The sequence below is a fragment of the Anolis sagrei genome, chromosome 2 (assembly GCF_037176765.1).
Source record: "Anolis sagrei isolate rAnoSag1 chromosome 2, rAnoSag1.mat, whole genome shotgun sequence".
Classification (NCBI taxonomy): Eukaryota; Metazoa; Chordata; class Lepidosauria; order Squamata; family Dactyloidae; genus Anolis; species Anolis sagrei.
The window spans coordinates 104601358-104629044 of NC_090022.1; the positions used below are offsets into that span (position 1 = coordinate 104601358).

Below are 27687 nucleotides of genomic sequence, written 5' to 3' on the forward strand. Positions count from 1 at the left end.
CCCCCCAATCTTCCTCTTTCTTTAATAAAACATACTGTTGTTTGATATGGGAGCTTTACAGTTGCCAATCTATTGCCATGGATCCTGTGTCCACAAATTCAACAATCTATGGCTTGATTTAAAAAAAAAAAAAAACCAAAAAGCAAACCTTAATTCTGCCATTTTTATAAGGGACATCGTTTTGCTACACCAGGATATATAATGGTGTTGTGATTCAGCCTATGATAGTTTCACTGCCTGAGGTTTCAGAGGACATTGAGCAAGCCTCTGTAGACTCACGGGAGTCTGGTTCTGTACCTGATGAGGCGGGAGATTCTGGGAATGTTAGGCCAGCAGTGGATTTCCAGTTGGAGACAGATTCAGAGACTGACAGGCCTGACTTCGCTTTCTCAAGAGAACCAAGGTCAGACTCTGATCGGAATGTGTTAATTGCAGATGTAGATTCTTCTGACTCCCCTGAATTTGATAGGAGAAGAGCAATTTGTCGACAAAGACAGGCAGCTGAAGGGAGGCGCCGGTCACAGTGCCTCTTAATGAGAAAAGGCCCTCTTGAGAGTTCTCAAGGGAAGAGACATAGTTTGTTTGTTTTTTTGGTATAAAGCAGATTTGATTTGGGTTACCTTTTAGAGGAATCAATGTCTGGATAGAAGTAACATGCTCTAAGTTCCTTCTCTCGTTTCTCTCATGGTATGTATGGGATTAATGGACTCATGTTTTAAGTATCAAGTGCTTTCCTGGTTTCCTGTATTGCTTCAAGAATAAATTGGTTTCATAGAATCATGTACTTTTGGATCTTTGTTATAGCTGCCATGTACTTTTGATCTTCTGGGCTGCCAGATTGCTGTGGTCTGTCAATATTCCAGTTTAAAGACCTTGCTTGCATTCTGGTCTCATGGATGATTGTTTTCAAGTCTTTCCAAGTGCCTTGTTTTACATAAATTATATTTTGTATGGACTTTTTATCTTTTTACCAATTTTTGCTGAAGCTATATTTATACTTTAATAAACTGCTTTGCTTATAACTGGGCTCTGGAGTGTGAGATTGGTTTAAAGGTGCCTTTCCATCCTTGGTGTGTGACAAATGGGACTTGATTATAAACAGATTTTGATATCCATTTGTGCAGGGGGTGGTGGTTTTGAAACAAGCCCCAACTATATTTGGTGCAGGTCAAATTTAACTTTCTTCCAAGATTTCTAAATGCACTAGAATAGCAATACTGAAAACTCAAACACTAAATTAAAAAGAGGAGCATATATCTTCGTCGTAGTTTTAGCACCAACATTTCAGTACTAAATAAATGATGGGTGTTTTTCATTGGATAAGCACCAGACACCTCAAAATAATGTTAAAACCCTAGAGAATTGCTAAGATAGATCAAGACCTCTTTTTGGTATGGTTTGTACTCTATATCATATCCTGGAAGGTTTGTGTGTGTGGAATTTTTAATGAATTTTCTCAAAGTAGTAACAAGTTTTATAAGTGCCTGCCTTGAATTGCAACCATGAGTATTGAGTCAGTAGAGTGGCAATGCAGACGGAACAGCTAATCTTACATGTGATGCCAGGAATTGGTGCAATGTTAGCTATAAAGTAATCCCAAAGGAGAATGGCGCTAGGATCAATGTGTTTTCACTGCTCTGTAGAATTAAAAATACTGTATCAATGAATTATTCAAAAGCTGACATGTTCTAGCTGTGCAGAGCAATTTAGATGTGAGGTGCCTAAGATTGAAAGGACAGTTAAGTCGTGAAAGTACTTTCAAAGACATGATTTAGATTTGCAACCTCTACAGACATGTATTCCAGAGGTGAAAATCATCAGAGTACAGGAGAAATATCTGCATGCAGATCTGCTTCTTATAACCAAAACCAATTCTTGAAATCTTTTTTCTCTCGAGGAGTGAGACAAGTTGCTAATACTTGCTGTCTATGGAACTTGTCGTGCAAAAGGAACTTGGAACTGATTTACGAACATAAAGAACAAGTTATGACATCACTGTTTTCATTCCCAAGCATCACATGATATGGGTACACTGTAGAGATGCTTCTGTTCCAAGTACTGAAGATGATTCACAACATTAAAACAAGACTGCTATATTGGTAGTAGGATCTTGTGTCCCCTTACTTGTTTCTATTCCCATATGAGCCCTGCACCCCAAAAACTATGTGGAAATGTCAAGCATTGGAATTCAAAGTGTACCAGGATAGAAAACAGTTCTACATGCAGCTAAAAAAATTGAAAAGGTGGGATAAGTGAGCAAAATTATAAAAAAATACACAGGTGTAAAAAAAATGTCATTCTAGTATTGAAAATAAAAAAAAATAGTGTCCTACATTCCTGACACATTTGATCAGTGTGGATAAAGTGAATAAAGCCACTGTCAGTTTAGTAACACCATCCATCACTCCCTGCCATTCCATTAGACTTCTGAGACATAATTGTTGTACAGAATATAACAAGCTTGTTAAAGCTCTGAACAAAGACCTGCTTGAAAGCCTTCTTCCATTGAACTCCATTTGTTTCTCCTATTAGCCTACCTCAAGCAAGACAAAGCTCAAAACTAGCCCCATTTTTACTTTACCATTGCTTTAACCACAGCCAGTTTTGGTGTCTGTGAGGGTGGGAGCAGGAAAGATCAATCACACATTTCTATTAAAAACTGAAAAGCAGTGGTCTTGATGTCCATACAACATTTTTAACAGCTCTTGCCAAAGGAATAGCCATCATACAAATATCTAATATTGCACCTCAGCTAGTTTTCACCTTGCTCAAGCACTCACCAGGAAGCCAGGCATAGTAATAAAAAGCTTATTTATAAAGCACACATAGTAAAAGAGTAAAAAATCTAAATATGTAAATCTATAAACATTGTTAAGTCATTTTGGTCAGGTCTTGCCTTCAGGCAAAACCACAATAATTAGCTTGACTCTGTTACAAACCTTAAAACAACATTTTAGATACTCTCTCTCTCTCTCTCTCTCTCTCTCTATATATATATATATATATATATATAATAGCTACATGATTTCCTTATGTTCAATTATACATTCAAATGAACCTCAAAATGTACATTTGCAAAATGAGACGCTAAAGCAGAATTGATGCATATATCCCATAGAAAATGAACTCATTATGCGTGTCAGTTGTATTCCAATGGAAAGAGATTCAGAGAAAAGTGATTTTGGACAATATTCTTATCCAACAGGTATCAGGATCAAGCCCTTATCTTAACTATTATTTTAGTAACATATTACATTCCTCAGAAGTTTTGATGAACCCACAAAGTAGTAGCAGTTGCTATAAGTAAGCCAGAATAGATTAATCAGCACAAAATAGGGGAAAAAAGGACAATATAATACAAAAGTTGGGAATGATTCATATTGTGAAGTGCAGCTCTTCCTATGTAGTATTTACAGAGAGTTCAGTCTGGAATATATGGCTCTTCTGCTCTTTACTTTAACCAGACTTTGAAATTGTGAGTAGAGGTTTTATTATAAGAAGTTGAATTGAGAAAGTTTATGTTCTTGATGTCAGCTCTCCATAACATGTGGGCAACTGAACAAAATGCCACCTACTGGCAATGTAAAAAGGCCTCAATATCATTCCCATATGTTAATCCTACATTGATTGCCAACTGGTAGCAATTGTACAAAGATGCTTTTCAGGTGTGTTTTGATTACCTGTTTTGCACCATGCTCATGGCCATCCAGTCCAATGGGTAGACATTCTTTCCAATAAGGTCTTTAAACATTATAAAGGTCTCCATCAAAAAGTCCTTGGAGAAAATATATATCAGAATGAATTTGCATGCTTCATATTAAACCAAACATGGATGTCATATGAAAGTGAAGGGAGATAATAATAATAATAATAATAATAATAATAATAATAAGAAGAAGAAGAAGAAGAAGATACCATTTTAAAGAGATGAAAATAGTACTTAAATACAACACAATATACAATTTGAAACTTAAATAAACCTTAATGATAGGGTCACCCATGGGTACCCAAAGGTGGAAATGACTCGAAAACACGGAACAACGTTATTAAAGTGAAACAGCATCATATGTCTCAAAAACAAAACAAAAAAAGTTGCTCCAACAGAAGGGAATTACAAATTTCTAATGTTTAAATCTCATAACAATTAATCAATAAATAGCCCATCTGATATTGTGCAAATTGTGGATTAACACTTAACTAAGGCAGGGAAAATATATACTTCATGTATTTTGAAATACTTTGAATATTAAAAAAACATTCCATCTAAACATGAGGAAGACCTTACTGATGACAAGTCCTGTACATCAGTAAAACAGCTTCCTTTGGGGATTGATGAACTTTCCTTCATTGGTGGTCTTTAATTAAAGGATGGGTTAACATCTTTTGGCAGTGCTTCATTTGTCTGGTGTGCAATTGGTCTAGATTGGCTGTTGTGATACACGATCCCCCAAAAGGAAGAAATTTCAGTTTTTCCCCACAAAAGGGACACATGGCGCAGATTAGTTCTAATCCACTGTATCACAGCTCACCAAAAACTATCATGGGACACTCCAATATGTTAACATTTGTCAGGACATAAGCACAATAGCAAAAAAAAAAAAATCCATAGATTTGTTTAAAAAACTTTTTTGTGTTCTTGCTGGATGTTTTGTTTTGTTCTGTTTTTATTTCTAGCTGCATGGCAAGTGGTTGAACACTGGATAAATTGTTTATAGTTGTTCAGGTGACAAAGCTGTAGAATGGCAACATCAGGGACTTATGGATTCTGCAATAAAATGTGATTCTGAAGAACTAAAATGTCCCACTGTGGAAGAGGGACATTTTAGTTCTTCGTACTCTTGTCTTAAAGATACAGTAAAATTATATAGCTGCCCAGCACTGAAATACAACAATTAACAGATCACTGCTAGTGCTAAGATTCAGCAAAGCTATTTTAAAAAAACTGTTATTTTGATGAATATATGAGTTGAATCCAATGTTAGCTCCAACTTCAGTAGTCCCATTAAAATGAATATGATTTGGTCATCACTATTTACATAAATCCCGTAGATTTTAATGGATACTCTTTGGTTGGGATTAGCAATGGGGTTAGCTCAATGGATATGAACTAATTAAAAAAGATGGTTTAATAACCGAAAATGTTTCTCTCAGTTAACCTAGAGTTGTCAAGACTTAGCAATCAACTTCAACTCAAATAATCCTGAATTACTCAGTTCTTGTGGGTTTTTTCGGGCTATATGGCCATGTTCTAGAGGAATTTCTCCTGACGTTTCACCTGCATCTATGGCAAGCATCCTCAGAGGTGAGGTCTGCTGGAGCTGGGAAAAAAGGGGTTTATATATCTGTGGAATAACCAGGGTGAGACAAAGGGCTTTTGTAAGTTGGGCTAGGTGTGAATCTTTCAACTGACCACCTGATTAGCATACAATGGGCTGAATGTGCCTGGAGCAAACTCTTCTTGAAAGGTGATTAGATGTCCCTGCCTGTTTTTCTCTCTGCTGCTTTTGCTGTTGCAATTTTAGAATTTTTTAATACTGGTAGCCAGATTTTGTTCATTTTCATGGTTTCTTCCTTTCTGTTGAAATTGTCCACATGTTTGTGGATTTCAATGGCTTCTCTGTGTAGTCTGACATGGTGGTTGTGAGAGTGGTCCAGCATTTTTCTGTTCTCAAATAAAATGCTGTGTCCAGGTTGGTTCATCAGGTGCTCTGCTATGGCTGATTTCTCTGGTTGGAGTAGTCTGCAGTGCCTTTCATGTTCCTTGATTCGTGTCTGGGCACTGCGTTTGGTGGTCCCTATGTAGACTTGTCCACAGCTGCATGGTATACGGTAGACTCCTGCAGAGGTGAGAGGATCCCTCTTGTCCTTTGCTGAACATAGCATTTGTTGGATTTTCTTGGTGGGTTTGTAGATTGTTTGTATGTTGTGTTTCCTCATCAGCTTCCCTATGCGGTCAGTGGTTCCCTTGATGTATGGCAGGAACACTTTTCCTCTGGGTGGATCTTTGTCTTTACTCTTGTGGCTTGTTCTTGGTCTTGCACCTCTTCTGATGTCTGAGGTGGAATATCCATTGGCCTGGAGAGCCCAGTTGAGGTGGTTCAGTTCATCTTGGAGGAGGTGGGGTTCGCAGCAAGGGAACCAGCAAGGGAAGTGGCATAAGCTCCTGTTTCCATTATAACTTACCACCAATTCTGATGTTGTCTGAAATGTTTCAATGTAGGAAGAGTAATGTTGGTCATCCATTTGGTTCAAGATTGCTGTCATGCAAGCAACAAAATGACTCTATAAGAGAAAGAAATAACAATATTGATAACCATATCCCAGATGAGTAACATGAGGAGGCAAAAGAGCATTCTTAAATTATGTGATGCCAAGAAATACAGGCAGTCCCCAAGTTACGAACAAGGTAAGTTTTGTAGGTTTGTTCTTAAGTTAAATTTCTTTGTAAGTTGGAACAGGTACATTTTAAGTGGAACTCCATATATATGGGCTTTGGATAGCAAATGGAAGGGTTAACAACACCCCTGTAGTGTATTTCACCACACTTTCTATCCCTGTGATCATTGGATTTTGAAAAATATGGCTTGTTATGGAAACAAGGATTGATGATAAAGATTCAGTGGAGACACAATTTCCCCATGATAACTCTTCCAGGAGTGAATTTCCCTTTCGAGAAGTAGATTTCTTTCACTTCCTGTTGTCTTACCCCTATTCTTAACTGTGACTTTTTGTAAGTCACATGTTCGTAACTTGGGAACTGCCTGTATCTACAATATCTGAAAAGACCAATGTAAAAAGAAAATGAATGTCCAGAATATGATGGCAAACAAAGAAAGAAGTGCACTGCTCACAATTGTACTTCATCAACTGTAATTTACAAAGACCTCTATAGTTCAAATGAGGGTATTTCTTGAAAAATTGATAATATTTTGCTACAGAGATATATTTGTAAATCAAATTGAAGGACGCCCCATAATTTTACCCAACTCAATGTCCAAACATGTCACAAAGAGCCCAGTGACTTTCTGCCAAATCTCACCAAAGCTGTAAAAAGTCTGTGAGTCTTTTCCAGATACCTTGAAGCCAAAATTCCTGTCCCCAATCATACAGGTGAACACCATCTCATGTACTGACATTTTTTCAACAGTCATAGGCCATGGTTTATATTTCAACACATGTCCTATGTGAAATGTTAATGACATCAAGTTAAGCCCTGTTTGTTTCTTCTAAAGTCTTTCTAAACTACAGTCCTCAGCATGTTTAACTTGCAAATTGACCAAAATTGAATCAATGGTGCTTCCTTTTCTAATTAATGGATTTAAAACTGTCTGAGGGCATTACAAGAAATGTCATGTTTCTTTCGACTACTCATGAACACAGTAGTACTAACGAGAGATTTCCTTTTTGATAGAATTTCAATTTTGTTTTAATAATTAGCTTTATCATTAGTGCAATAAATAATTCATTTGTGCCTATTTATTTATTTATTTATTTATTTACTTATATACCGCAATTCTCAGCCCAAGGGCGACTCATTGTGGTGTACACACATGCACACCCGAGAGGAGCATCTGCCAATCATATGGGATTCATATCATAATTATTGACTCAGATTTTGATCCTTCCAATATATTCTCAGTCCTTCAAGCCAGAGCATTCTTCACATATAGAACAAGGTAGGAGAAGGTGGATGATTTGTTGATGATGGCAAAGAGAACAAGGTCACACATCACTGTAAACTATCTGCAGTTTGACGTACCCAACCATTTTGCTACCACTTAAAGCAAGAACAGAAGCCTTTTTAACTGCAGGTTACAGCCACTAGAGGTCTTTCTTACTTTCATATAGTAGCTTCTATTCAGATGGTGCTGCTTTTTTATGTATTCCTACGTGAGCAGACCCAGTACACTTCTGGCGTATTAACACTGACATTTACAACATGAATAATAACTTCTTCCTGTTATTGGAGTAACCTTTGTGCTACTCTGAGCTCTGGCTATCTGTGGGAGTTTAAAAGGAGATATTTCCAGCAGGTAAACCCAGCTCTTCCAGGTAAGGATTTGTGTGGCTTTTGTCACTGATGCTCTTCTCAGTTAAAAATGCTCATGTTTAGTTTTGCTTTTCCCGTTGTGGCAGTTTATTTTAAAGGACAAAGGTTTACCAGGTCTTGTGTGGGAGACAAAGTCAGCTGCCTGGCTAAAACAATCTGAAATTGTAATTGTTTTGCTGCCAGCTTTGTTATTCCGATGTCCTGATTTTATTGTTAATATAAACTGAGATGAGGAAGGTGAATAATTGCTTGTGGAAACTGAAATATACGCAAGGATGCTTTTATAACATTTTGAGTTCTTTAATGATTTTGAAAGCTTTTCAAAACGTGTCTGTCTCTCCCTGTCATTTTCTGAGTAAACCCTTGTGGCATCAGCTGCATCTTTAATAGTCTGGGGAGGGTACCCTTCGAAAGAATTAAAACTATTTTAGAAATGTTAATCTCTGTGTGAAAGCTAACTCTTAAAATCCAGCTAGTTGTGGATTACAGTTTTTCTACATGCATTTAGCCTTGTAAGTGTGCAGTTGTGCACAGCTTTACCTACTGTAAATGGGAACACTGAACTAACAAGTGATGTGCTTTGTTCCATGAAAACAGTTATTCTCTTGGTAGACTAAAATTACGGCTTTTCTACTTAATTTTGAGTCACTGATTATTGGTGTTTGAGGTGAGACAATTTAGTTGTAGGTTTGCTGCTGAAAAGTCTTACTTCATCATCCCAGGGTTGTATTGTAACTTTTATAGTCTTTTGTTTGTCATTTTGCGAACATTATAAATAGCCAGCTCCAATTTGGCTCTGATATTCACCCTTAATATTTTACCTTCATCCAATCAAACAACTTAATCCAGGTGATATCAGTTTTACACAGGTAACCTGGAAAATTTCTGAAATATGCTCTGCAATCCCCCTCCCACCCCCACCCCCATCAAAACTCAAACTTTAGCATTGCACAATTCAAGTAAGTGAATGAAAGTAGAAGAATATGTGACTCAAAACAAAATTACTGAACAAATTTCAGCAAATCTCTCAGCTACAGACAACTTTTCAGTCTTCTTTAAATATTTGTATGTGGGGGATAGAGGGACTTTCAGCAAACACAGACATCAACCAATAATCCCGTCCATGGAGTTGTCTTTCATTTCTAAATCACCTCAGATTCAGGAGCGTGAATGTCGATGCCCATAAATTAAACAAATAAATAAAGAGCAGCCCGACAGATGAAGTTATTCAAGTGGAATCTTGACATGTCGCTTTAACATTGCTCAGCCTTGTTAAAAATGTGTCTAATGAATCACCAGGCTGATATGCATGATTGAAACTAGGTCAAACATGTGTAAAAATAAGTGTAATCACAGCAAACACTTGACTGACGAGGGAGTATTTAGCAGCATGTAAGGCGGAAGAAGTCTTTTTGGAGGACACAATGCTATTCCCAATGTATACAATTGGCAATGGGCATAAATTTGATGATTACATTCAGGAGGATGCCTCCATCCTCTCAACTGAAGCTATAAACTGCAAGGAATACAATGCCCATTAACTAAATTGGCTGACAATGCTTGAAAGGTGAAATACTGCCAGACTGCAGGGAAATTACAAGGTAGACGTTACTCAGTTTATATCTATTTGTGCAATATAAAAGATGAAACATGGCATCAAAAGAAAATGAGATATACTTTCCATTTGAAATCCTCTGACAGCAAAGAAATTATGATAATATGATTCATTACACTCTGAAACATGGTTGAAAAAACCTCTGGCTGGCCTTAATGTATGCAAAGTATCAGCAATACCAACAGTTTGAATTTATAATAAAATAAATAGGCATGACAAATTATTGGAATGATGAAAGTGAACACAGCTTGATAAACCATTGGAACAGATGACTAAATGTGTATGCAGTTCTAATAGACTGGGGGAGAATATCATAGGGCTGTATAAAAAAGAGATGGCAAACTTCAGCACCTAGCAACCAAAATCTCATCATACTTTACAACACCAGATGGTGACAGGTTGCCGTAGTAACTTCAAATAACATACAAGAGCCACATAAATAAAAGAAAAGCTCTAAAAGAAAGTGGGGGCGTAAAGGGAGTCAGGAAAGTATGTGTATAGTATAGCTGTTAATACTAATTCATACTGGGTGATCACTACCATGATTTAACTTGGTGCCCTTTCTCAGATTGTAGTTGTGGTGTGGATGCCCATTTGTCCCCATCGACACACAAAATCAGAGGGATAATAGAAGAAAAGGATGTCCTGTTTTCTCTATAGATAGGTAGAGGGCAAGAGAGAGTCCAAGCATGAGCAAGGAAGTTCATTGATTTGCGAGCCTGGGTGCCTCTTACAAGCATACAGTGTAGTGGTAGTGGCAATCTGCCTATGCAAAATAGCCCAGCAGTACAAGCTAATAAACATTCCATATTTAATGCTTTGTATGTAAGCTCTCACAGTTCATGAAACTTCTTCCAGCAGGCTTCCCAATTTTGTACATCACATTTAAGGTAGGAAGGGAAATGTGAGAATCCATTCCACTAATGAACTTGTTCTTTTAGCAGATGGGCACTGCTTAGAGGAATCTATATTATATACAACAATCAATGCAAAAACTTAACTAAACCAGAGGTTTCCTTCTCCGATACATGAAATTTTAAAGTAAATTTCCAGAACATGGCTTTGAGACTATCCTCAATGAAAATAGTATTGATGATGATGATGATAATGGCAATAAGAATGGTGATAAATAACCTTGTTTGTGCTCATACAATACATTATCCTGTTCTGAGAAACATATAATTATTTTAGAAAGGCCTCTGTAAATAAACAGCAATGATTTAAGATTTAATAAATTCCTACTAAAGCTAAGTATGTCAGGATTGGGGCTAGCATCTATCAAACAGAAGGTAGGTGTACTATTTTCCAACTTATTATAACCTCATCCATAAATACATAGGTATAAATCTGTGCGATTTATGTGGGAAAAGCTGTGGAAAGATAATCATTTCCTTAATTAGCAGTATTAAAACTAAATGAAAACCAAACCACTGGATCTAGAACTGAAGTGCAGTCTAATACTTGTTAACATGGATTTCCATTGAAATAAATAAAATTTACTCTCAGGTAAATATAGATTAGCAGCCAAAGTACACTTTTCTTCCACTAAAATCAGTTAAGTGATATACTTTTTACTTTTTTCTAGGAGCAAGCAGTGTACCAAAGAAAATGAAGTTACCTTCAGAGTAAACTAGCACATAACTGTGGTATTGGGTTATGTCTTAGTTTTCACTAAAACCAACAGGACTTAGCTAAGTGAGACTGACTGAATGTAAGTTGACCCCACTTTTACTACCATGGCTCGTTACTATGGAATCATGGAGTTGTAGTTAACTGCCAAAGAATGCTGGCATCCCAGAAAACTACAACTTCATCAAACCATGGCAGTTAAAGTGGTGCCAAACTGCATTATATAGGCAATGCGTAGATGCACTCTAATACTCAATCTAAATCACCAAAGAACTTGCATTTATTTGCCTATGCCATGACCTGGCACCAGAAGTTAACAATACCCAAGCAGTGAAAAAGTGTCAATAGGCTATTGTACAATACCCTAGTCTGTGTTCATGAAATTGCCTTGAAAGACATGATCTGAGCTATCTCACTCACATGTGTCACTGCTTGCGAGCACACAATCCATAATAATCAACTCTATCACCTTTGAGTGATTTTGAGATTTACTTATTTTTTATCTGTGTATGCTTCATGTGTTATAGTTCACTAGAGCTGTCTTCTTGTCTTTCATAGGTGACTGAAGAGTACCCCAGGTTGCCCCATTTGCACATTTTACTGTCAACTTCTGGTTTAAGATTGAATCACAGTCTGTTTTGCTCTTCTTGGCCAACTATTTTTTTATGCATTCTAGTGACATCTGGGGCTTAGCAGAATTTAAGAGGATAAAATCTACCTTCTGGATTCATTTAATGGGAAATGTAAGATACATAAATTGGAATAAATATAAAAAAGAAGTAATGGCAGATTGAGTTCGGGCATTTAAAAGCCTATGATGAGTTATACAACTATGGTACTTTTCACCAATGCTATATCTCCCTAGTAACCAAAGCATTAAGGCAACGAATTGTACTCATTGGGGCCCAAATTGTTGCTGGGACAGGTTTTCCACTCTTAATAATCAAGCCCAGAGCCTTTGAGAACTTTTTTTTAATCTGGTGTAAATTAGTTCTCTCCTAAGTGTTTTCAAAGATGAAATTTTAAAGTAAAATTAGCTCATTAACTCATTATTGCCATTCACTGAGCCATGTACTTTGTTGAAACATTCTGCATGATACAGATACTTGGCCCATGTTGAATTTTTCCATAGTTGGTGTCATAATTGAATAAATTGGCATACCTTATTTTATATTATGTGTATCCTTATTTAAGATAAAAGCATTTTGTATGTAATTGGGGTCATGGATTCTGTTGGGATATCAATTCCTATTCAACCCATGCATAAGAGACACTGTTAGAGAAGGGCTTCTACACGAAGGAAGAACAGCCATGGGCATGGTGATGTATTGCCACAAAGTGACCATGATGTAATGTAGAAGAGAAAGCCCTTCACCCCAGAGCAGCAGGATAAAGCAAGGAGCCACAGAGCACATTGGACCAAAGGCCATCTGTGTGGGTTCTGCTTAGATAGACGGAGTGCTTCCTATGTCATAAATAATTGCAATGGAGTACCAGAAATCACTTCATATAGCACATTGTATTGAGGTGCTTTTAGAGTGAGCTGCTTTGAGACTCCTTGTGGAGAATAATAGTAACAACAACAACAACAACAACAACAACAAGAAATCCAATATATACTTGCTGTGTCATACTGTGTTTTTGTGTCAGTAAAATAACAACAACAACAACAACAACAACAGCCAAGACTGCTTCAAACATCCAGTCTTTACTAATCCTCATGCCAAAGTCATATGATAGCTCCCAGATGTTACATTTTGTGTACCAAATCTTAAGTTGATGCCCCTTTACTTTGAAGCTATGAAGCTTAAAATTTGCCCAGTTAGGCGTAAAACCACCTGGGTGCAGTGAATGAACATGGCCCTAATTACAATCAATTCACATTTGATAAATGGGGTTGATTTAAGGATCACATAAATGTTCAGTATAGAAACAATGAAAAGGTATTCTGTTACTACTATGAATTTAATTCATTTTGATGATGAGTTCCTCGGTTGTCAAAACTCTCAGGAGAACATCACTAATCACTAAATATAAAATAAAACACAATAAAATCTATCTATATCTATCCACCACATCTTTCAAATTATCAGCTGAGAACAGCCAAGAAAAAATGTTAAACTAGGGACCATGAAAAAAGCTAAGTGAAAATATTGACGAACATAAAAAGAGTTAAAATAGCATGGAAATACAATTTTAAGATACATTCAATTAACAAAGGAACTTTCCGTATAGTGTGCCATATGACATGTTTTTCACAATCACTCAATATCCAATATGCAACTAATTCCACTGGTAAAGATCCATATCCTTAGCAGGCCCATTAGTTTGACCAAACTTCAGTTAGGTCTAGCTTTACCATTGCCTTAGGGAAGGATGAATGTGTATCACAGAATAGTCTCACTGTTCTTGATTTATCTGTTTGCTGGAATATACACATGGAATCTATGCAGCTAAAGTTACTGTTCTACATTTACTCATCTGACAACAATATTATTCCTGCAGAATGATAGAATTGGAAATGACTTTACAAGTCATCCAAACCAGACCCCCTGCTGGATCCAAAATATATTTTATTCTTAAAAAAAAACTCTACAAACTACTACAGCAAATTATGTACTAAACTATCCCCATACATGACATTTCTCAAAAGTCAAGTCACAAGTGAAAAAATAATTTGATCCAATTTAACTCCCATAAAGTCTAAAGAAAGCAAAAAAGGCAGTACCTGACAAAGTGCTGAAAGTGAGTTACACTACATAACAAAATTTGAAAAAAAATGTTACTGATTTGAAAGTGTTGAATAATTGTGCAGTACTTACTTTGAAAGGAGCTGTTATATTTCACAAACTTCATTTTTGTGGCTGCCACAAACTATGTTGAATTGGTTGAGATTTGGTGAGATATTCATTGAAAAACTACAACAAAATGTGCTGCAGGATCTCCAGCAAAAAATGTTTTTTGCAGTTGAATCAACTTTGTTCATATTTTTATGACAGAACCAATTAGGAAATGGCATAACCCAGGAACAAAAAGTGTGTTACATAGTGTTATCAAACTCTGAATTCCAAATAAGCGATTTCTTTCTGCCCTGAGACTCACCTCTCATACTCAGCCAAGTTTCAGATCTATCTTTTAAACCATTTCCTCAGAATAACTTATAGAACCTCTTGACCTGTCTCACCCAGCTATCACCTGATTTCTGGGCACAATGGTGGAAGGCGATGCATGTCACCCAATATTAACACTGGGATGCTTCCATAGCCCTATAGTACAGTATGTAGTAAATTTGCAAGTTAAAAACCTGTGACTTTTGCTGAACACACAAAAGCCATTGATGTAAGCACTCTGTGGGAAAAGCAGTTCACAACAGGGAGGAACAACTGAGAAAGCTTGCAAACCAACAAATTAACAAACCAGTAAATCTGTGTATCTGGTGGTGCTTGGACCAGGCTTCTTTTTTTCTTCAAGTCATGTTGATAACTGTAGTCTTGAAATGAGCTGAGATTCATAGTTAAAAATTAGTACAATCAAAAAGCATAATCCTTCAAAGGAAGCATAGTAAATTGTGTTACATAATTATTGGGGTTTTTCCCCCTCTGGTGAAATGTAACAACCATTTTGATGTATCTTTGTGGCTAGAGAGTATTCATTTACTTGAATATAATGGCGCAAAGGTTTGCTATGTTTGTTTAAAAAAGTAGCTCTAGATAGACAATATTTTAGAAAGGGCACAATCTGTTCAGTTTTTTTTAAAAAAAAACATCCTATAAATAGCCCAATTCATTGAATTTTGAATTTAAGGTTCAACAATTCAAGCTGAGTTTTCCACTATATCATTTAAAATATTCATCTTTGCAATATATTTATAACACTAGGTTTAGGATGTTAACTTACAATGCTGACTTCAGCTTATGCTTATACTAGGAACACAAAGAAAGCTAAAGACTAAAGACATGGTTGGCCCAATTCAAAATAGATTTATTCAAAGTACCTGATTTCAATGGAAGTTTAGAAAGCAATTTGATCCATGAATATTCAGAAGTAAGTCCCACTGAATTTAAGGAATCTTATTCCCTGGTAGAAAAACACAGAATTACTGCATTGTTTCTTAAATAAATGGGAATAGGATTATAGGTGAACAGTGAGATCTTACACATCTCTGCTTTGTATTACACTGTATTAAATTCAGTGAGACAGGCTTCCAGAGAAGTGTTGCATTGCAGCCTGCAGGAGCACTGCAATACTATTGCAGCCCAAGTAGGTTATTTCTTTGCCAGATATGCATTTATGGCACAAGATGAAATTTGACTTTCCCCATTCATTTATTTTGGAAGGACTGTTTTGTGAATATATGTTTTCCTCTGCTTACTGAAAGTTTTCCATGATTACTATAAACTTGCACTAAACTAAAAACCGCCAGAGAAATAATTGTAAGTCCATTTGTTGTCCGTCCTGTGGTAAAAGTTAGTTTCCCTTCTGTTTCCTATACTGATATCTATCTATCTATCCCATACTAGGCTACCTTTACTAAAACATAATATCAAAATGGAATATATGTAACCATCTTGTCATTTCTTTTAGAGTCAAGGGTTAATGCATACTATATTGTATTCGTCAAACAAGATGTTACAGTTGGGGAAAAATTCAAAACCTATACATGTTATTGGATTTCTGAACATTTCCTGTACAAGAGTGCTGCTCACCCAATACATTTTTGCCATGGAGTCTCTGCAGGATTAATAGCAGTGACAGGGGAAAACAATTGCCATGGAGATGATGATGACAGATACAGGCAGAGAAAAGTTTCTCATCTCTTATCTCAGAGACTTTTCTCCCTAGGAACATTCCTTTGTATTCACAAAGCTTACCAACCATCTTGGGAAAGTTTTTTTCTAGAAAAGTGATGAATTCCTTGTGCAGATTCCTCTTCTATCTTGAGTATAGCAAACAGGGTCTTCTAGGTTGTGACACCCAACCATTAGAAGACGTTCCCCAGAGATACTAATTTGGCACCAACTCTTTACAGAACCAGGGACAAGTGCGTTCATGAGTGCTGCAGATATTCAATGACTCATGCCCACTAGAACAATAAGCTAAGACTTATGTAAACCCTATTTATTTAATAGCTCTCCTCTATTTGGAATTGTATTTTACTGGTCCATATAGTTTTCATTATCTCTTTGCTTCTGGTCATTACTGCACGTATTTCGTAAATTAATTGTTTGATTTAGCATTTCCATGATGACAAAGGGGTGCTGAAGTAATTAGAAATCTGTTTAAATAAGTAATATTTTTCTTTTTCATGCATTCCAGCCAGTTACAGCTTAAGCATTTGAAGTTTTCTAAAGATCAAGAGTGACAAGCCAGTAAAGCTATGCTGATGAGGAAATGGTAGAGTGGAGCATAAACCTAAACAAACAAATATGCAATGCAGTGTAAAATGCTCTTAATTGGATAAATACTTTCATTTACTTTCAAGTGGAACTGTCTGGTGGCAAATACAGTATATGTCATAGCACATCTTTTCCCTCACACTATTCACAGCCAAAATCAAAAGAACAGCATGACTATGACTATTTCTGTGAACTTAAAGAGAACTTTCAGCCAGTTTGGTTTTTTTTTCTCAGACAACCATCCTTAAAGATGCCCTAAAAATAATTTGAATTAATCATAAACAGCCCACTCATTGCATCCCTTCTGAAAAGTGAGCCTAGGAAGATATGTAATCCTGAGTTTTTTCTTTGTTATTGCTTCCTTTGTTTTTGCCTTCTCTACAGTATGAGGTTGGGCTTATTCGAATGAGCTCAAAGCTATGTGCCCTGCAAAGGCATCCTTATGAAAGACACATACAATTTTGGAATATTTTGGACTGGATTGTGTGGAAATCTGTATAGTATTAACTAGTGGTAAGGGATGGGGCTCAATGGCCTTTTGTTTCCACAAACTCTTGAGTTTCTCTCCCTTTAAATCTAAAAGGACAGAAATATCCTGGAAGGAAGCCAGACTTCAGTGTGACACAAGTGATGAAGAGAGACACCCCCTACAAAGGAGAAAAAATACCTACAGAAAATTAATTTAGCATGCAACATTCCTGCTATTTGCATATTTCAAGATGCTTCTGACAGGAAAGCATCAACACTTACACAATCAAATGAGGACAACTATGACCGAGTTTAACCTTCAAGCCTTAAAATAGTTTGGTTTTTTTTTTTTTTTTTTTTTTTGTAGACAGAGAACGAGACGGAGCCAGAAGCTGAAAAGCATTGGATTCAATCAGGCAAACAACAGCCGGAGGTTCAAGGGGGTGTACCTGTCCCGAAAGAGAGAGTCTAATTGCATCATTAATGCTTATTTTTGTCTCTGTCCTCATACATGCCATCTGTCCCTACAGATTTTTCCAGTAGCTTCAAGACAGAAATGAGCAAGTGAAGGTATAGATTGTTTAGGTAATTCTTTGCAAAGAAAATTCAGCTTTGGAGAGAGAAAAATGCACCCTACTCTTAATTGATTCCCTAGGTGACTATGACAAGCACCTGCAATATATAGTTGCCATTTCACTGATGCTGAGGTTTCAAAGCCCACAGATTTCATTAGGGAACCCAGTGATATATAGCGAGTGTTCTTCAGGAGACTTCTGTTCAAGAACAATCAAAATGTCATGTTACAATCAAAGTGAACTTCTTGCAAAGTATAAAACCAGGATAATTCTATTAGGCAGTTACTATGAGGAAATGTTTAACTTCAGAGAGTTTAAAACTGCATCATTTATAATCCCAAGCAGCAATATTGTGAACTCGTGTTCTGTGGAGCAACATTATTGGATTGTTCCCTTTAGATAGGGATGCCAAGTGATCTGTTGTTGGAAACGGATTTTTAAAATGTTTTAATGAGTAAAAGAGCACTCAATGCTATGGCTTCTAAAATCACCAGTGTGTTATGATGGCTTGCCACTAGTGACCGTATGAATATCTAATTAAGAGCCTCCAGTATCTTCTTACATACATTATACCTAAATGTGCTAACTTGCAGATTTGCCATTATAAATCTCAATAACAGTGATATCAATTGTACTCAAAATGATCAGTGCTAGGCTATTTCATCTGACATCTATAGTAGTGAAATAGAATTGCTATCATAATTTGCAGGGAAATAGAAATAACAACATTAAAAAAACAAGACTCCAGAGCACCAGATGAATTACACAAACAAACAGGCAGGGTAACTCTCTGCATTTAATCTTCGGAAAAGAGGATGGATTTTGCAATAGAATTGTTGCAGGGAAGCAAATTAAATTTATTGAGCTGTTTCCTTATAATTCTCCTTTTGTGATTTCCGTCTGTGATTTGGGAGGATGCCCTTCCCAAAAAGATTAGTTTGTCAAATGGTTGACAGAAGGCAAAATCAGCTTTCATCACTGAAGGAAAAGTTTTAATTTCCTGCAACGTATAGTACACTGGACACTCATTTTAGCAAGTGTTCAATGTGGAATGTTAATTAAATCCATCATTTCTGCCACTCTCAAAGCCAGCTCTTGACATTTTGACATGTTGCTCTCCAGAATCTCTTACAATGCTCTGGAAGAAATTCAGCACACCCAACACTGATGAACCCTATTAATCATCTATAACATTGAAAACAGATGCAATGACAGGTCCCCGGCGACTCGGCAGCCCACTGTGAAGCATTTGCTCAGTTCTTTGCAGACAAAGTCACTTCGATCTGCTCAGGCTTTGACACCATGTTAACGGCAGTCTCTGAAGATGTAACAAGAACACCTGCTTGTCCAGTTTTGATGGATTCATTTCAATTGGTTCAGCTCGAGGATGTGGACAAGATTCTTGGAGGAGCAAGAGCAACCACATGCATCCTAGACCCCTGCCCATCCTGGCTTCTGAAGAAGGCCAGAGGGAGATTGGCCGAGTAGGTGAAGGTGGTGGTTAATGCCTCCCTTCAGGAAGGCAAGATTCCAGTGAGCTTAAAACAAGCTATAATAAAACCACTGTTGAAAAAACCATCACTGGACCCCACTCAATTTGACAACTTTCAGCCTGTTTCCAATCTTCCCTTTTTGGGCAAAGTCCTGGAAAGTTTGGTGGCCTCGCAACTCCAGGGATTTTTGGAAGACACAGACTATCTAGATCCGGTGCAGTCTGGCTTTAGGCCGGGACATGGTACTGAGACAGCCTTGGTCGCCTTAGTGGATGATCTACGCCGGGAACTAGACAGGGGGAGTATGTCCCTGTTGGTTCTGCTGGACCTCTCACGGTATCCTTCTGGGATGCCTTGCAGGAATGGGCCTTGGAGGTACTGTTTTACAGTGGCTCCGGTCTTTCCTCGAGGGTTGTTCTCAGAAGGTGTTGTTAGGGGATACCTGCTCGACCCCATGGCCATTGTACTGTGGAGTCCCGCAGGATTCAGTACTGTCCGCTATGTTGTTTAATTTCTACATGAAGCCACTGAGGGAGATCATCCAGAGTTTTGGGGTGCAGTGTCATCTGTTCACGGATGATGTCCAACTCTGTCACTCCTTTCCACCTGCTACTAAAGAGGATGTCCAAGTCCTGAACCGGTGTTTAGCAGCTGTAACGGACTGGATGAGAGCGAATAAATTGAAACTTAATCCAGACAAGACAGAGGTCCTCCTGGTCAGTCACAGGGCCAAACAGGGCATAGGGTTACACCCTGTGCTTGATGGGGTTACACTTCCCCTGAAGGCGCAGGTTCGCAGCTTGGGAGTGATCCTGGACTCATTGATGAGCCTGGAACCCCAGGTTTCGGCAGTGGCCAGGGAAGCTTTTGCACAATTAAAACTTGTGCGCCAGCTGCGCCCATACCTTGAGAAGTCTGACTTGGCCACGGTAGTCCACGCTCTTGTTACATCCTGAATAGACTACTGCAACGCACTTTACGTGGGGTTGCTTCTGAAGACTGCCTGGAAGCTTCAACTAGTCCAACGCTCGGCAGTCAGGTTGTTCACCAGGGCTGGGTACAGGGAGCGCACAATGCCCTTGTTGCGCCAGCTCCACTGGCTGCCTATCAGCTTCCGAGCACAATTCAAAGTTCTCGCTTTGGCCTATAAAGCCCTGAATAGTTCTGGCCCAGTTTACTTGTCTGAACGTATCTCCCACTATGATCCACCTAGGGCCCTAAGATCATCTGGGGAGACCTTGCTCATTGTTCCCCCACTGTCGCACTTGCATCTGGTGGAGGACAAGAGACAGGGCCTTTTCTGTGATGGTCCCTCAGCTATGGAACTCCCTCCAGAGTGAAATTAGATCTGCTGCATTCCTCTTGACCCTCCAGAAACAAATAAAATCCTGGCTATGGGATCAGGCTTTTGTAGATTAGGCTGACTGGCTGACATGATGACTTATATAGAACTGACTTACTGCCTCTTGGATGTTGATTCAAACCCGTAACCGCTGACTGCTTGATTGTTCTTGTACAGTTTTATATTGTTTTGTACTGTTTTATACTGTTTTATACTGTTTTATACTGTTATTATTATACTACTGTTAAATTGTATATTTATGCTTTTCTGATGCGGGTGCCATGGGGTGCCGATTTGTTAGCCATCCTGAGTCCCTCTTCGGAGGTTGTGATAAAATGGGATATAAAAGCCCAAAATAAATAAATAAATAAATAATGCCTTCATCTAATTTCTTAGATAATTATAAACCATACACCCTATTAAAGCAGCTCTACTGGCTGGCAGCAAGTTTCCAGGCCCAATTCAAAGTGCAGGTTATTATTACTTATAAAGCCCTATGCATTTCAGATTCATCTTTCTTTGAGACCACATCTCTTTGTATGAACTGACGTGGGCCCTAAGACCTGCCAAGGAGGCCCTTCTCTTGGTCCCACCTCCATCTCAAGTGTGGTTAGTGGAGATGAGAGAGAGGGCCTTCTCAGTGATGCCCCCACCCCCCACCCCGGCTTTGGAATGTCCTCCCCAAACAGATTAGGGTAGTCCCATCCTCCATGTTTTTCAGAAACACTTGAAAACATGGGTTTTTGCACAGGTTTTTGACCATGTTTAGGGATTATGATCACTATATTCGAGGACTTAGTGAATGGCCACTGTTGCACTTTATGAGGGCAGATATTGTACATAGTCATCATTTTATAGTCTGTCATGTTTTTTATTATCTTTAATTTATAGGGGTTTTATTGCTGTTTTATGTGTAATGGGGTTAATTTTATTGTTATTAATTTTACCTTTTTGTATTTTGTTGCATTTGTATGGTGTTGCACTATTGAGTGCATCATGCGAGCTGCCCCAAGTCCCCCCAGGGAGATGGTGGTGGGATGCAAATAAAGTTTATTATTGTGATGATGATGATGATGATTATTATTATTATTATTATTAAATCATAGCTCCCCATAAGCCTGGACTGCCAAACTATAGTTTGCACTTGCTTTCAGATCGGAATGTGTCTACACACTAGTAAGAAATCACAGCAGCCATGTATATAACACAATTGAAAGCAGCCATGTATATAACACAATTTTTTCATGTCACATAACACAATGATTCACATAGAAAAATGGGTCCAGTACAGCAATAATTGAAAAATTGGCCTATTGAAAACCGACAATTGAAAACCACTTTGGGAAGATTTTCATCCTGAATGAACAACTCTAATTGTTTTCAATATTTTCAGTTTCAATTTTCAGTACTGTATCAAGGATAGAGTTTATTTCCCATTTATTTGGCCTTACTAAGTATTTTTTATCTGAACCTATCTTGTAGTATGAAACTAAATACGTATACTTTGAAATTAGCCTTGCTGATGCCTTCTCAGTACATAGGGCTTCAGCTTTACAAAACATATGAACAGTCTATTTTTTGGCCATGGTAAGTCATCAATCCTGTCTTAAGGAACAATAGTGTTGACAAGAGGGTGTTGATGCCCGATTGCTTCTGGTGTCTTTAGACAAGCATCTGTCTTTATACAAACCAAGGTGCCAGAATCATAGCTTCTCTTTATACTGAAATGGCAGCTCTAGTTAATTGCTTCCAAACAAATCAGGCTTGTAAGTCAACTTGAAGCTTAGATTTTAAACTCCAAGGCTTTCAATCCTGGATGATTCAACATCACTACTTCATAAGACATACCCTGTGTCAGTGATAAAGGCAGAACAGTCTCACTGTTCCATTATCATTGTGTACACACACGACAAACAGGTTACCTTTTTTGAGCAGTAAAGAGCCTCCTTCATACAAGCCTTTCATCTTAAGCTGCTATGCCTTCAGTTGCAAAGACTGGCCCTTTTATTTTGCATTGCAGACAGAATAACATGTATTTACACAGAATAACATAGCACCGTTATCACAAAAACAGTGTTAGAGCACTTGTTTAATATTGTATCATTAATATTTCTTCATTTTAAAGATGCGGACAATTTAGCTGTAGGTTTGCTACCTAATAGTTCCTTTTTAATCCTTAATAATAATTATTTTATTAACCCGACCTGATGATGTTTTGATCATGGATTAGCAATCTCGGACAACGAATTTGGATTGTGACTTTAATTATGAGATGTTCTGGTCTGTATTGGTGGCCCAATACTTCTATGTATGTATATGTATGTATTTTATATTTTTAACTTTATATTTGAAATTGGAATATTGTAGTTTTAAATATGCTGTAAACCGCAATGAGTCGCCGCATAGGCTGAGATATTAGCGGTATATAAGCGTACCAAATAAATAAATAAATAAATAAATTTTTATAGTCTGCAAAAAGGGATTAGAAACAGGGATCATAAAAGTGGTGATGGGTTGTTGTAGGTGTTTTGGGTTGTATGGCCATGTTCTAGAAGCATTCTCTCCTGACGTTTCACCTGCAGCTATGGCAGGCAACCTCTGAAGATGCCTGCCATAGATGCAGGCGAAATGTCAGGAGAGAATGCTTCTATAACATGGCCATACAGCCCGAAAAACCTACAACCACCCAGGGATTCCAACCATGAAAGCCTTTGACAATACAAAAGTGGTGTGTAGGAGGGAAAGAAACCTTAAGGGTACTGCTTCTTAAACTGTGGGCCCTGACCTCAAATGAAATTTCCTCAGCTAAGTGTTTCTAATATTTTTGTGACCCCAACATTGAGCTAATGTAGTGTTTCTCAAACTCTGCTCCTCCAGTTGTTATGGACGTCAGCTCCCACAATTTCTAACAGCTGGTAAGCTTGCTGGGATTTCTTGGAGCTGAAGTTTGAAACACCTAGGCCCCTTCTACACAACTGAATAGAATCTCACATTATCTGACTTGAACTGGAATATGTGGCGGTGGGGACTCAGATAACCCAGTTCAAAGCAGATATTGTGGGATTTTTTTTTGTCTTGATACTCTGGGCTATATGGCAGTGTGGAAGGGCTGCACTTCAGCTGTACTTCATAAAAGGAAAAATCAGCCTATTTAGCAACCCTTTCCAGTGCTGATTTGTTATCAGTAAATGTTTGGTTTTTATATCTATTTATTTACCTATATACCCAGGGTCACCTAAAAATTGATCTGGTGGAAAGGGGCCTGAGGCAGAAAAGCTGAAAAAGCCTCACTTGAGATAGTTGTGTGATATACTGTGACAAAATTTAGCCTAGAACTCATGGATATGAAGCATATTCTAACCTACTTTTTAAAAACCAAATTCTGGACAGGGTAGTAGTTATTCCGTTCCTAGAAGATTTACAAGGAAATTGTTATTTTGACGCATTTCAGTATAGATTTCAATCAGATTTGGGGGATATAAACAAGAGACTGGATTTAAAGAACACAATTCTCTTTATCTTCCTGGCCACCTCTTGTGGCTGTTCTCAACACCAATCATAGCATCTTGATTATCTGTCTGATTATCTGAGTTGAATTAGAAGATTCAGGCTGGAATCTTATTGGTGAAATATATGGGCATAACCTCTCATTAATTCTATGTGTTTTTATTTTTGAAAGCTGCAGGTGTTAGAACCCTCTTGTGCAATGACCCCTACATACATACACATACACAACTCCAGTTCATCAGTGCAAGGATAATCAATCAGTAGTGTGAGAACAGTGAATAATACCTAAAAATCATTTGGTTGTTGTTTTGCAACTGGAGAAAAAGGACAAATTGTGTCCCAGCTCTTTATGGATTTCATTGCAGATCCAAAAAGACAACTATCCTTTTTCTCATTTATACAACAGAAGCCAGAATGGTCTAAAGAACCCCTCAATCGCGGGGCCACTGCTTGGTCAAAGGTATTACTGCAGCACCACAGGGGGTTAGATGTTGCGGCTAGCAGAAATATTGGACCCAGCAGCAAGTGGAAACATATTGGCAGAGAGTTTCACACTACCAGTATCCCCACAGAATTTTGGCCATGGTGTTTCTGTGGCTCTAGTCCTATCTTGATAACTAAATGCTTTGTTCTTCAAAATGTCTCAGTGGCTTTTGATGACATTGATATATGTTATCTGGCTATGTTTATTTACAGATTTACAACAGAGCAAGTCTTACTTTACATTATCCATATTGCAGTTGTGCCTTTTCCATTTCAACCCCAAGCAGGCAGGCTAATACCACCAGTGTGATATGTTTCAGTGGATTCAAAATTCACAATTAATTCTCAGCAGGGTTTAAATCTTTAATATTATAACTAAATTTAATTTAATTTTAAATGAGTGCATAACGACACTTGACTGGTGTTGCTATGCATGAGGTTATAATATTGCCTTTCCAAAAAAGCAAATGAAATGCTTATTGCTGCTTTTTCTGATCCCTTTACTAGATTATTTCAGTTCCCTGTTCTGGAAGATATCCAGAGAAGGCCAGGCACAAACCTGTATTGATTCCTAAGTGCATTATCCTCAAACTTTTCATATTAAATAATATATGGAGTCATATCTCACCTACTTTGCTTTGGCTTCCATTTAGCTATATTATTGATTTTGTAATCTTGTTATGTATGCTTAAGAGACCATCTTGGATTTGTGATACCTTATTTTATTAAACACCATCTTTTGACGACACATAAATCTTGTGAGTAGAGACATCTTTTATACCAAGGTTACAATAGTCACTAATCCTGGTATTCAAGTGCATCGTTTAACTTTTCATTTTTTAAAATAGTCTGTGCAAATATGCATATATAGATGTTTAGAAAGAAAATGAAATTAAAAAAAACTGAACAATAAACTATGGAAAATTATCTATTTCTTTACAGAATATTCTGAGAGAAAGATAGTAACCAATTCTAGTTCTTATCCTGGCAACTATAAAGACATCATTTGAAAGGCACATAGTTGTCCTAGTCTCTGTTCATTTGTTCAAACTGTATTTAACTCACTTGGGTGAATGGAGTTCATTTTATTCTTTCAGTGCAAAAAAGGGAGAAGGAAGCACAGCTTACATTGCTACCAAATGGCCCTTAACATTTGACAGTGCAATATACAGTAATGTTTCATAACCACGATTAGCTGGAAGCAAGATCAGAACTACTGAAGCTATGCAGCAGACATAAAAAAAAAAACCCTTTAAAAATGAGAAGGGACTTCAGTTAGACACAATGACGTAAATCTTCACTTATATTAATATCGCTGCAGAATGAAATTTTTCCAAACATTTCTGTCTGATATATTTTTGCACCCTTTCCAATAGTTTTTCACTTTTCCAAGACCATCTCCTGAAAGACTAAGTAAATACTTTTGGCAGTATTATACTTAATACCTAACTTAAAAGGTCTCCATAAATTAGTACTGGGATGGGAGAAAACCAACAAATAACAGGTGTTGCATGATATATTTCAGAGGGAGGAACTGGCAAAACCACCCAAGTATTCCTTGCATAAGAAAACTCTTAAGAAATTCATGGTGTTGCCGTAAGTCATAAAGTGGTGAGTGTATGTGTGTGTGAATGCACACACATTAGTTTCACAACCATCCTGTGAAACAGAGCAAACTATAGAGATAGGAAGTGACCCCAGATCATGAAGTGAGTTTCATGGGTCTTTGTAGCCTGGAATCTGGATTTCCCATGTCCCTTTTTAACAGTCTAACGAAATTGTGATCAGATACCAAATAAAAACATTTCAATCGAATTGGTAACATTTTTATGGTTTATTGCATCAGGATCATGATTACTTATGCTTTATATGTATTATTATTATTATTATTATTATTATTATTATTAAAACTTTATTTCTATATTGCCCTCTCGCCCCGAGGGGACTCAGGGCACTCAGAAAGCTAACTAAAATTGCAAAGATTTTAGTAGAGTCATACAAGTACAACTCACTAAATTTGTTTCTGCTTCAATAAAAAAAACTAAAACATCCTTTAATTTGTGGAACTGAATTTTACTGAATTGGGATATTTCAAAATACGTGTATTTGAGACTCTGGTCTAAATCCATGTACATGGTTCAGCCAGAGCAGACCAATTCATTCAATGGATTTTCAGAAAGGGTTGTCTGAAATTACGTTTTCTAAGGTGCTTCTTGTCACTATGTTTGTGTCTCATAGATTTCAAGTGTTTCTGCAATCTTCTGAAGCACACAAGATTTGTAGATATTAAGATATGTTTGCTTTCAGTTATACAGATCCTTAACTATTTTTAGAAATGGAAGAGAATCAGCTACTACCAACCTGTAAACTCCTTAATATCATTAATCCTTCTGGAACTATGCTTAAGTAATTGGTTTTTTAATCTTGTGACTTAAAACATTGTAACTACCGAATCCCCGTGAACAAAAGGCAAGAAATCATTTTGCAAAATCTAAGAGAACAAGGCTCATCAGATAAAGAACCATCTGGGAGATGTAAAATTTGCTGGTGCTTAAGAACTGTATATAATCTGCAGGTGATGAGGACCTCCTACGATATCTCAGTTAAACACTGTAGCTGACAGTCTGGAACTATTAATTCTGAAGTGGTAGTTTAGGTGTAGTTAACCTGTTTTTTTCCATATTTTTATTTTATTTTATTTTATTTATTGTATTTCTATCCCGTCCTTTCTTGACCCCCAAAAGGGGGACTCAGAACGGCTTACAATGGGCCCCGTTATAAGGCCATTACATAGCAATTACAATAATTAAAACCACAATTAAACATAAAACATAATTAAACAATACATAAGCCATCATTAAAACAGTAAAAACAGTCTCGTCAGCCGTATCGTCGTTCCAGTCACATCCCTTTAAGGTATTGTTTGATTCATTTTCATCAAGCATATGAAGAAATTTCAATTGCTGGGAAGTTATCAGCCATCCCTAGTAGTGGTTGATAATTTCTCTTAACAGAACCCCAAGCAGTTCTATTAAGAGAAGCAGGGAATAGAGATGTGTTGTGTGGGGCAAAATGAAGACACTGCCTCCTCAGGTCAGCATCCTGTTCATGCAACACTTCTATTTGCTG

General features: G+C 37.3%; 2 protein-coding genes across 5 annotated transcripts in view; one reads left to right on the forward strand and one right to left on the reverse strand.

The window, feature by feature from the left end:
• Positions 1 to 27687, reverse strand: part of DOCK2 (dedicator of cytokinesis 2) — a 343321-nt gene that overhangs the window by 106652 nt on the left and 208982 nt on the right. The window contains exons 28-29 of the mRNA XM_060765022.2: positions 6184 to 6282; positions 3681 to 3775 (exon numbers count right to left, since the gene is read on the reverse strand). Coding sequence (XP_060621005.2) covers positions 3681 to 3775; positions 6184 to 6282 — 194 coding nt within the window. The remainder of the gene's footprint in view (positions 1 to 3680; positions 3776 to 6183; positions 6283 to 27687) is intronic.
• Positions 7676 to 27687, forward strand: part of INSYN2B (inhibitory synaptic factor family member 2B) — a 107269-nt gene continuing 87257 nt past the window's right edge. For 2 of the 4 annotated variants that reach the window (XM_060765025.2, XM_060765026.2), the window contains exon 1: positions 7678 to 8052. The gene's annotated coding sequence lies outside the window, so the exon portion shown is untranslated. Of the gene's footprint in view, positions 8053 to 27687 lie in introns of all 4 variants that reach the window. The other 2 variants (XR_010909201.1, XM_060765023.2) reach the window with 2 other exon arrangements.